Source organism: Lipotes vexillifer, unplaced genomic scaffold (genome assembly GCF_000442215.2).
Source record: "Lipotes vexillifer unplaced genomic scaffold, Lipotes_vexillifer_v1.1 scaffold97, whole genome shotgun sequence".
Taxonomy (NCBI): Eukaryota; Metazoa; Chordata; class Mammalia; order Artiodactyla; family Lipotidae; genus Lipotes; species Lipotes vexillifer.
The window spans coordinates 94,631-106,653 of record NW_006775688.1 but is presented as its reverse complement, the minus strand read 5'-3'; the positions used below and the strand labels follow the sequence as shown (position 1 = coordinate 106,653).

General features: G+C 44.9%; 1 protein-coding gene across 3 annotated transcripts in view; it reads left to right on the top strand.

Moving 5' to 3' along the window:
* RGS8 (regulator of G protein signaling 8) overlaps positions 1–12,023 on the top strand; it is a 26,648-nt gene that overhangs the window by 2,737 nt on the left and 11,888 nt on the right. For 2 of the 3 annotated variants that reach the window (XM_007450128.1, XM_007450127.1), the window contains exons 3-5: positions 585–713; positions 3,150–3,251; positions 4,294–4,358. In XM_007450128.1, coding sequence (XP_007450190.1) covers positions 688–713; positions 3,150–3,251; positions 4,294–4,358 — 193 coding nt within the window. In that variant the 5' untranslated portion in view covers positions 585–687. The remainder of the gene's footprint in view (positions 1–584; positions 714–3,149; positions 3,252–4,293; positions 4,359–12,023) is intronic. The other variant, XM_007450129.1, reaches the window with a different exon arrangement.

The following is a 12,023-nucleotide window of genomic DNA, read 5'->3' as shown; positions in this document are numbered from 1 at the left end:
GACTTGCATATTCATTTCTTCAGCCTGTGCCTGTGATCCCCGCAAAGGAGCAAACCTGAGTGGTGACAGTGCGTGACAAGCCTCCCTTGGAGTTCTTCCAACCTTCCTCCCGCTCACGCCCTCCCCAGGCACCGGCACTCCCACCTCTGGGACACGTTCCCTTGGAGGGAGGTGAGAAGCAGCCAATCAAAGGATTCTGGAGCAAGTGCTGACCACTCCTCCCCCACCCAGGGCTGGCTGGTCACTTGGGTCCCACTCGAGTAAGACACAGAGGACTGTAATTCTTGGCTTGCCACGGCTGTGCTTTCATCCCCGGGGGCTCGTGTCCCACTTTACGCTGATGGCCAGTGGCTGGGGAAGCAGGACCTCCTGACCAACAGGCAGCAATGTGAAGCCACCCAACAACTGGTCCTTGTTCACCCCCGGTTGGTCACCCTTGCTCAGGACCAGCAGACGTTCGTGGGGAACGGGGGGCGGTGTGTGTGTGGGGAGGTATTCCGTTGGCAGAAAGTCACCTGCAAGGACTTGTAGTGCACTCAGATAAGAGAGGGGGCCCGCTCTTACAGCAGATTCTTTGATTTTAGGTGAGAGGACGTGAAAGGGTAAATCCCTGTGCCCCACAGTCTTATCTCCCGCCCTGACGTCCCTGCACACCAGCCAGAGGGTTAACCGTAAGCGGGTGCCTGTATGGCCGCTTTACTGATGCCACGCAGGTAACTGATGCTAACCTCTCTTCTCGTCTCTGCCACTTTCCCCTTCCTCCACCTTCCCACCTCCCCTGCTGTCTGAGCCTGCTCCAAGCCTCCTAATGCCGTGGGTGGGCCACTGGCGTCCGTCCCCCAGGCCTCCTGTGTGGACGGCGCTGTCCTTCCCCGGGTGCTCCTTGCAAAGTTGGGGCCTTGCAAGCAGCATCTGCAAGGCCCTCCCACACTCTGCCGGGACTTATGGGGTGGGACTGTGCATAAGTGTGCATTGAGCCATTTAGGGGTCTCTGAGTTTCCGGGGTAGAGAAGAAAGATGACGGCAAGTCTAGTCTTTTTCTTAAGTGACCTTAACCTTTGACTCCTGCTTCTGCTCCTATTATTTCAGGCCTATCTAAAAGGTTAAGTCTCAGACAAGATGGAAAATAGAACTATTTTGCCCCAAAGAATATTTTGTGGAAGATTTTTTGCAAACTATTTGGGAGACTTAACTGCTGTCTTGGTAACAAGTAGCACACTTTACCCTGATCCCTGCTAAACCTTGTTAAATGGCTTGCATGGATGTGCCGTGTTTTGAAATCCTCTTAATTGATCTTTAGGGGCATCGACCTGACTCTTCAATGATTGATGTTTCTGAGGCACCAAGGAATGAACCGACTCAGTCTAAGTCGGTTCTGGCCTGTGGTGCAGCCTGGGCAGGACCTGCACTTGAATTCCTGGAATGTGATGACTCAAGGGCTCTTAATCAGTTGCTGCAATAGCCTAGTGCTGGGGCCCCCCGTGATTTGTAACAGTGAGTGGACGTGAGATGCTCACTGTCAAGGAAGGGAGAATGGCTGTAGCCAATATTTTGAAATGCCAGGAAATCGATGGCTTCACAAAGCACCTGGCTGAGATGAGCGGTAGGGGCACAGATTGTGCAGAAGAGGAGATATTTCTGAGAACTTGAATGTTCTGGCCTTAAAAGGCTCCTCAGAGATGGACTGTGGAGTCCAAGTGTCGTCCATCCCCGCCAAATGTAATACCATCCCCGTAGACATTTGTTGGATAAGATTTCTGTGAACAATTACCAGGGTCAGGGATGAAAACCCATTTGAAGTAAAAGAAAGAGCTTGAATTGGATCTAACATCTCCGCCCAGGTCCAGGATTTGAGAAAATGAGGAAGGGAAAGCCAGGCTGGAAGAACTTCCTTTCAACGAAGAGAATGACATCTTCTAGGACAATTTCCATGGCAAACTGTTACCAGTGTGCATGTGGCAGTCCCCTGTTATCAGTCACTCTTAAGTCCTGATCATCCCAGACCCCTCCCTCTTAGCTTTACCCTCCATCCGAGGAGTTGCCATGGTTAAAGGCCAGGGGTCAGTAAACTTATTCTGTCAAGAGCCAGGGAGTAAATATTTTTGACTTCATGGGCCGTACGGTCTGTGTTGCAACCACCCAACTCTGCCCTTGTGTTCAAAAACAGCTTTAGACAATATGTAAACAAATGGGGTGTTGCATTCCAATAAAACTTTATTTACACAAACATGTATCTTGCAGGGCTGTAGTTTGCCAATCTCGGTGAAAGGTAAAAGTGGCCTAATATTGAGAGTCAGAAAGAGACATTAGCATAATTTCTCATTGGATCTGCCACAACAAATAACTACCAAGTTGTCCGGTCCTTAGGAAAATAAAAAATATGAGAAATTTAAGCATGCATGTTACAATTTTAAATATGTCGATTGAGATAAACCAAAATATAAATAGGTGTATGAGAGCTTAGTTAAGTGAAAGTGCTGACAAAGGGCACCATGGTTCTTAATTGCTGATTGTACCCACAGCTTCTCCCCACCTGTAGGCATCAGTCCTCACTGGTCTGTAGCCATTCATGTATATCCTCAGGTTTGTGGGATCGGTGGGAAGGACCTGAGGTAGGACTGACCTGCCCTGAAGCCCCATACTTTGTCTGTGCTCTGAGATTCTATGACATGCATCCCTGTATCATGCAAGCAGCCCTCTGCTCTCCATATGGGTACCACTGGGGCTCTGTAATCAGGATTTACTGCTGCTGCTACTGCTACTTTGCCCTCCTAGTGGGAGAGCAAAATGTGGATTGTTATTATGTCATCACTGTATTTCCTTTCCCCACAGAGAATCCTAATTTAGAAATTCTTCCAAGCTAACGACCTTCATTGACTTACCATCAACTTGCATGTCAGCTTTAAAAAGCATTAAGCCTCCAGGGGTAGGGGACCTATTACTATTCCGGTAGTCAAGATGGGGAGTGAGTATTGCCCTTGATCCTCTAGGTGTTCCTCCTCTTGTTTATGAGATCTTCAGGGGCCACCTGGGGAAGGAGGGGAGGGGGCAGTGCTGGCTCCTGCCACAGCAACTCCAGGGGCACTTTATGGGGCTGACAGTTATTATTATGACAGTTCCCCATCCTTCTGCCCCTGTGCTTGTTGCAGGAACAAAGGGATGAGGACTCGACTGGGATGCCTGTCTCACAAGTCCGACTCGTGTAGTGATTTCACAGCTATTCTTCCCGACAAACCCAACCGTGCTCTAAAGTGAGTAATATGGCCACACAGCATTCCCGGGGTGCCGACCATGGGATGCCCACTGTGGGACTATACAGCCTCGTCTTCTCTGGTAGATGGCTGAACAGATGAGCCGAGTGACAATAATTTCCTGCCTCTCGACAGCTCCTTTTATATCTCTGAACATGAATGAAAAAATGTTATATTCCTTTTCGAAGTGTATGGCTTAACGATCTCAGAATAGGGGCCCTCCTTTTTCTCCTAAGAAAACTATATCATGCACCTCCCTTATAAAGCTGCAGTGTAGGATACTTCTTGGTTCTATTTAGTTGTCAATCTGAGTTTCTCAGTTTGGAAACAAATTACTCAAATCTACTCTAAAATTCTGCTTAGGTTCAGAGAATCTGGATTCAGTGCCTATGCTGTGTTAAATGATGTCACAGATTCAGTGCCTATACTGTGTTAAATGATGTACCTCATTTAACCCTCACGGGGCTCTGTGATGGTTGCTGTTATTCCCATTACAGATGTGAGGAAACTAAGGTGACAGTAAGAGATGGAGTCAGGAGCTCAGCCTAACTTTTTCTAAGTCCAGTTTCTTTCCATTGTTACTGTGACATGTTAATTAATTAATTAATTAACTAGAAGTATAGTTGGTTTACAGTGACATCTTTATTTTAATTTTTTTTAGATTTTTTTTTTTGGCTTGTGGGATCTTAGTTCCCCGATCAGGAATTGAACCTGGGCCCTCAGCAGTGAAAGCAACACAGTCTCAGCCACCGGACTGCCAGGGAATTCCCCATACAGTGACATCTTTAAATGATGCACTTTCTTAGTTTTGCTTTTTAGACTGAAAGCCAACATATTACACTTACAGAATTCCAATCCTGAGATTTTTCTATCAGCTACTTGAGAATATATACATTTATAGCAACAGGATTGTAGGAATCCAGGTATGATCTTCATTTGCCCTCCATTGTTTTGATTTATTCTCCTGAGCAAATCTCGGTGGTGGCTGAAGGAGAGGAGGTCGTTCCAGAAATATTCAAGACAGACGTTTCTTCTTTCCTAGGAGACTATCCACAGAAGAAGCTACGAGGTGGGCAGATTCTTTTGATGTGCTTCTCTCGCATAAGTGTAAGTAGAATTCAGGTTTCATCATGTCTCGGCAAATCATTCATTTTGTGAAACATGCACCAAATACCTGCCATGATCCAGGTACTGTTCCTGGTGTCCAAGACAGCTCCAGTCTCTGCCCTCACAGAGCCTCCTGCCTAGAGGGCCTATAGACCAGAAAACATAATTTAAATGCAGTGGGAAGTGGGCCCTTATTTTATTTTCTGAGCTGAAAGGATGGTCCCAAGGAGGCTCCATGTTCTCAGCAACTTTAACAAGAAAGAATTTGGCTTAGGGGGTTGCAGTGATGTGCTCAATGGGAATGACAGTCTAGATTCCATCCAAAGCTTGTTTTATAAACTGAGATGACCTCCCGCCGAGTCACTGGAGAGCCTCAGGTTACTCATCAGTCAAATGAATATTCTGTGCATTTTGTTATTGACTTGAGTTGGCAGAGTTTTGAGTTTTCTTGTCCCTCCTCATTTGGGGCGTTTACTACCCCAGCTGTACTATACCCCTCAACTTCCGACCGGGTACGAGTTTTATTGTACACACTTCTGCTATCCCTCCTCTTCCATTATCCCCTTTCCTCACCTTGTATGCCTTCTGTTTCCCACAAAGGCAAAAAGAGTTGTGCATTTTGCAGCGTGGGAAGGGCATTTTGATGGTGGCCAGACTTTTCAGCTCTTGCTTTTTTCTTATCATAAGCAAGTCCGAGTTCATTGGGCTTTACATCCTAGTGGCATGAAAAACATGGGAGTGGGAGAATAGGAGTAAGGAAGTGCCTTTTGAAGAGAAAAGAAGGTTTTACACAGACATTCAGTGTTCCCCATAAATTCATCTTGCTGATATTAGAAGTCCTGATTGAGCTGGGAGCAGAAGGGCTTCTTTTAGTTTAGAGCATTGTTTCCACTTACTTGGGGGACATCATTTTGATACAACAAAGTGAAGGGCATTGGCTGGTACTCACGCTTGTGTTCTCGATTTTGACCCAGCTCGGCTACCAGATAGTTGATGGCCTTGATGGAGTCCCTCGGTCTTCAGAAAATGTCTTCAGAAGTGATTTTGCTTTCATCTGGATGAGCAGTTCCCTCTTACTATGCCCCTCATCCTAGTACTAATTAACGAATGCTTTCGACTAGATTTTAAAATGAAATGCAAAATTTAAGAATAAGCACATATTGTAGCAAGTGATTTTGTGAGACAAATAGTCATTTTAGTGTTCTATGGATTACACTTAGGAAAGAAAATAAAGCAGAAGAGATACAGCACATATAACATATGGCTATACCCGCAAACAGCAAACTTCTGTGGGTGAATCTGCCGAAGTAATGGAATATGTACGATAGAACTTAGGATTTGATAGTTGTTTTTTATGGGGCGATTCTGACTTATTTTCTGGAATCACATTAGGCTAAACAAGTGTCACTATCAAGTTACACCTTCTTTTCTGGCTGGATTTGATTCAAGGTCATCTTGAAGTTTGATTTCTATTTCAGCCTCATGATTGACTCAGTTTAAGTCACTGAGGCCGTTTCCTCATTCTTAAATGGGGATGGAGATCCCTGTGTGCTACCTGTCATCTGGGTGTGAGAATCTTCATGAGAGGACAACTTCAGATGATTTGGGGTTCTCTATGCAAAGGTGTTTTGTAAGAATATGGTGGAATTTTTCAAAAATGATGCTTGTTTTTCTCAAATGAAAAATAACTGTGGCTTGAGAATAAAATTGCAAGTTTCGCTGCCAACGATGAACGTGAAGCCTCTATACACAGAGTTTATGATGGTAAAATTAGTGGGTGGAAGCTTACGGTATGTTTGGATTGCTGCAGTGGCCAGACCCAGTGATTTAGAGGTTTAACTGTATTTGTTTGACTCAATGACTTTTAGAGCTAAAGACACTTGGTTCTGCTTCTATCAGGGGTGCTTTGGGTTTCCAGGAATGCAATCACAATTTTCTGAGTTGGGGATTCCACTAAGGGGTGTTACAAGCCAACACCAGATTGCTTCGCTTCTTTGTAAAAAAAAAAAAAAAAAAAAAAAACAGTACAGAAATAAGCTTTTTGAACTTTGAAGTTCTGTGCTCCTTCTTGGAGTCTGATGCTCGTTTTTATTTCTGTTTAGTACGGAAATAAAAAGCCAACAGAGTGAATGTCTTTGAGAAGCAAGGGGCTTTTATTCAGGGGCCTCTGGCAGAATTGCAAGGTTCCCGTGAAGCTGTGGAGGGCCAAAGCCCAGCCTACCTCCAAGAGTGTTGACAACTTTCTGCAAGTCTAATTAATTTGGGTTAGTACTGTGACTCAGTTGGGGCTGATTAAGCTTTTCCAAAGGGATAACATGTGTGCTGGTCTCTTACAAGGGACAGCAGTATCAGAGGTGTGCAGGTCTTTCAATTAAAACAAAAAAGTGTCCTAAAAGAAAGGAGAATGACTGAACGACTGGGCTATGGAAAAACGTGTTAGTCTAGAGCCCACTCGCTGGTAATTCTCCAGGCAGCTGTCCTCCCTGAGTTTTCTATTTTGGAAAATTCAGATAATTGTTCTTGTTCCCATTCTCAGTTTACAGAGCATCTCTGCCATCCTGCTCTGCCTGGATGTTTAGGGCACTTATTTACTCTAAAAAAGGTGTCCTGAATCTGCATTATGGACAAAATCTATGTTAAGCAGCTGATGGGAGAGGGGCCCCAAGATGAACCAGACAGTCCTTCCCTGGTGGAGAATGCAGGTTTCTGAGAAAACAGACATAGATACAGATAACACAAGAAATAAGGCCACGTGCTAAGACTAGGGGGCCTCGAGATTTCAAATAGAATCCTGACATTCAGTGTTCCTCTTAAATGCCACCTTGTCGACGTTAGAAGTCCTCACTGATCCTGAGCAGAAGGGCTGCTTTTGGTTTAGAGCCTTGTTCCATTTAATCAGGGAGTGTACTTCTGCAGAATTAAGAATGCTGACTGGTAGTCAGACCTCTCGATTTTGACCCAGCTCTGCTGCTAAATAGCTGGGCAGCCCTGATGGAATCCTTCAGTGTCTTGGAAAATCTGTTTCCTCATCTCTACAGTGAAGGATCTGGATCCAAGGGGGCTGGATTGAGTTCTGCCCTATTGTTCTAGGATGCTATCTGTAGCAACCACCAGGATTGGCAGTCACTAGTCACCTACGGCAGGTGGTTTGAGTCCACGCTGCCTGCAGGGTTATGTAAAACTGCTTGAGAGCTGAAATGGCTTGAGCAACCAGATGAGAGGCGAAGGTACCTGTGTCATGAAGCTTTCTCCTCTCCTTGGCAGGATCCCACTGGGCAGGGATGCGCCTCGCGGGTTCAAATCTCAGGAAAAAAAGAAAGCAACTTTTACTATTTTTTAGAATAAAAAAATCTGGAACGTAAATATTTGGGGAGGAATTTTATTTCCAATTACACTTGCTTCCAAGTGCAGTGCAGAGCTAAAGACGCACCCGTGGAGGTCTGGGAGATAACCACTTGCTAAGTGCTCTTTTTTTTTCCTTTTTTTTTTTTAACTAACAAATGGAAAATGAAATTGAAAGTGCTGATGGCTTCATTAGATAGGGAGGGATTTCTAATGTGTGTTAATTTGGCATCTTTCTCCTGCTCATCCAGTGACAATTATAGACTTGCTGTCTGTGTGTGTGCACCTAGTTTGTCCCCAAGGGCGTGTGTGCGTGCGCCCACCTCTGCAGTTCATACTCGGGGGAATGAAGGCTCCCAGCTCGTGGGAAATCTTTTCTGACAGGTTGCTGGAGAGCACAAAATTTTGCGTCTTCTGCTTTTATTCCTCATGAGGTTCAGGCATATGCTTATTATTTGTCCAGCTTTTAGTAGGACGTTCAGTCCTTAACTCTGAATCAATTCTCCCTCCTTCCCTCTGCCCCTCCCTCCTTTTTTTTTTTTTTTTTTTTTTTTTTTTTTTTTTTTTTTTTTTTTTTTTTGACGTAAAAGTTGAAATTCATTCAGTTTTAAGGTGAAGGTGTAGACAGGGTTTCTTCCCTCTTTCTTTCAGCCTGATCCCCCACCGTGATGACAGAGCACTTCACCCTGGGCCTCCATGTGGTCCTTAGCTTTGTTTCGTTGTTTGCAGCGCATGGAGGGTCCAGGCTGACCTGTCCCTGCCAGGCCAAGGGAAGGCTAGGTTCATGGAATAGTGTAATTGAAAGCTGTTTTACATTTGCAGAGTTAGTATTCATCTCTGAGCAAAAGAGAGCAGTAAAGAAGCTTTTAGTTTAAAAAAAATTAGCCCCTTTGGGATAATGATTGAGCTATAGAAAAATAGAATGAAGTGACCCGGTCACATAGCAACCAAGCAGAAAACCCCACACAAGCAAACACTAAAATTATCAGCTCATGAAATTCCTTACTTGTTCATGCAAATGGTCTTTAGCTCTAGAATGTACCGTTTAATGAACAGATTTCCACCTGTCACACAGCTCTCCTCACATCCCTCTGCAAGCCGAAAGGTTCTAGAACAGTGTTACTCAAAGTGGGATCCAAGGAAGGCAGCACCAGGAGCTGATGAGCCGATGGGAACCTGTGAGAAATGGAAATTCTTGGGTCCCATCTCATACCTACTGAATCAGAATCTCTGGGAGTGGGAACCAGCAGTCTGTTTTGCTCAAGCCCCCCAGTAATGTTGACGTGCCCTGAAGCTTGAGAAACACTGCTCTAAAACACAAGTATGGGAAACTATGAACCTGGAGCCTCCTGGCGGGGCAGGTGGTCTGTGCTTTCGAAGAAACACACTCAAGACTGTACTGCCATTCTCCAAAGTTCTCAGGCAATGCATCCCTTTAACGGGACAGCGTCCATATATTGCAGAGTCCACATATGTAGCAGGCATGGTGGAGAGTGTTCACAGTAAATAAACAAATATGGCAGGTGTGCTTTCTGGATAAAGTGAGGATAAAAGTTAGAAAGAGATACTCGAATTAGAGATGGATAGAAAAGAAACTTCTCCTACTCCTTGCCACCCTCTCTGTATTGCTATAATTTTTATTTGCACCCAGGAACATGGATGCATTTAGCCTTTATAGAAGGAGTGCCAAGAATATCTAAGGCAGCTATTAAATGCTTGTTGAAGGGCTTCCCTGGTGGCGCAGTGGTTGAGAGTCCGCCTGCCGATGCAGGGGACACGGGTTCGTGCCCCGGTCCGGGAAGATCCCACATGCCGCGGAGAGGCTGGGCCCGTGAGCCACGGCCGCTGAGCCTGCGTGTCCGGAGCCTGTGCTCCGCAACGGGAGAGGCCACAACAGTGAGAGGCCCGCGTACTGCAAAAAAAAAAAAAAAGCTTGTTGAAGGTTTGAATGAAAGCATTTGGACACGCATTCTCTTGCTTACCAGCTGTGACCTTTGGTAAATTATGTAAACTCTATAAACCTCACATTCCTCATCTGTAAAAGGGGAATGCTTAGACTTACCTTGTAGATTTGTTTTGAGGATTAAATGTGACTACGGTTGTGAAATGCTAGGCATGGTGACTCGTACATGGTGGGGGGCTCCATGAAGGATAAATATTCTTATTATTTTTATTATAACCCAACATTAAACTCATTGAGAACACACGCATTTCCTGACTCCTATATGCTAGAGATGGTGTCAGCTTCTTGATCCCATAGGCGGCTTGAGGTTGAACTCTGGGGGTAGGGTGGGGTTCACGTTAGCATCACCAGGGGGCTTATTCCAATTTCATAATACCTCACCCCCTTTGCCACATGAGGTTTCGGCATCCCTTCTTCATACTGTCCCAACTTCCCCTGAATGTATGTGAGAGCATCCATCTGGGATGTAGCTTTTAAAAGCCCAGTAGGTGAATCTGATATGTTTCCTTTTTGAGAGTCCCTGCAGTGTTGTTATATCAAACCAACCAGAAAAACATTCCTAAACACTTAATTTTTGAAATCTTTTAGGCTCTGGACTGGTGTACCTGGGATTTGATAATACTTCTCTTGTTTTAAAGGAGTCGTCTGTGAATGCTAAACTTTCACCCTATTTGGGGCACATCTCCTTTGTCACCCCTTTAATAAAAAAACCCTTGCCAATTTCTTATAATAGTTGCAGATACAGGCTCTACCACGTTTTTTCTGTTACTTGACTCAGTTTCTGCTTGATAAAATACGAAGGAACATTGGACTAGGAGTTGTAAGACCCAGGCTCTCCTTTCTCTTCTGTGACCGCGTCCTAGGAATAAGAAGCCATGCAACCCCGGGGCCTCACCATTTCCTTGTGTTCCGTGTAGGGCTGGATCATAGGATGTCCCATGTCTTTTCTGACTCAAAGAGTCTAGCAACCAAGTCCTACTACTATCATAATCTATCATCTTGCTATATATACACTAACAAAGTAGAGATCATTGAAGAAAATTACGCGAATCACAAGACTGAAATACAATTAGCATACTAATTGCTTGCCAGTAAATGTCAGTAACTGGAAATAGTTTGTTCTCTAAATAATCTTCCTACCTAAATCTTCTTAGCCCCAGTTATTTGCTTAAAAACCTTCATTTTATAGATAACATAAAAGAAAGGCTTTGATCCTGGTGCTATTCTCATCACAAATTTCAAATTAGTGAGCTTAGTTTTGAATCAGAGAGGTTTTGACTTCGTCATTAGTATATGTATCCTAGATTTTATGAGTGTATTTTCCTCTCCTCTCCTTTGTCTGACCTTGGATCCATTAGCCAGCTTATTTTTTCCCAATTGATCAGGGATGCAACAAGAGGACTGTGGTCTTTGGGACTACACTTTAGCAAACAGAAAGCTAAAAAAAAAAAAAAAAAAATCATTCTTGTGATCTTCTTTTTTTCCAAGCCTGGGAACTGAACTAGGCTCAAGCCCACCCCCAGTGCCAGCTAAATCAGGGCTCCTGGACCTTGAACTGTTACCTAAGCCACCTTCCCTGCTGCACCAGCTGCACTGCTCATTCATAGTGACCCAGTTTCTTTTCTTATGTAAGCACCCTGCATCAAAGAACTAGAGGGAGGATGCCGGCAGCAGGCAGCGTGTGCGGCCACGGGAGTGTTCTTGCAGATGCTGTGCATGCTCGGGAGGATGCCAAAGTTCTGTCCAGTGTTCCAGGAATTCTGGACACCATCCTTTCCTTTCCTGCAACTCAATAGACACTAATCTCAAAAATGTCTGATGTTCTTAGTGTCTTGACTTAGAAGGTCATGCAGAGAAAGCCAAAGTGAAATGAAAATGAAATGAAAAAAAACAAAAAAGCAGATCCTCCTGTTTCTCTCTCATTCTCCTGAACGGTTTCTTACCCATCATCTTTAAGTTACCAGGGTCGTTTTTTGGTATTAGGCATGTTATGTTCTGTCCAATGATTCCTTAAGCCAGCAAAGTACAGGAATAATTATCACAAACACATGTGGAGCGATCACTGTCTTAGTGTCAGGGGGAGGTACTGTCAGCATCTGCATTTCACAGAGGAGAGAACTGAGGCACAGAGAGCTTAAGCATCTTGCTCAAGGTCACACAGAGCCAGGACACAGTCCCAGGCAGAATAGCTTCAGGGGTCAGAGAGAAATCACTCTCCGGCAGCCTGGAATCTGTGGGGGTGGTGGAGGGGGGACTCTACTTCTCTGAGTATTGGGGAGGGATCTGAGTCTGGGATACCCCAGGGGGGTGAGTGAGTAAGCGGGGGGTGGGGTGGGGGGGGGGGGGGGGGGGGGATGGTG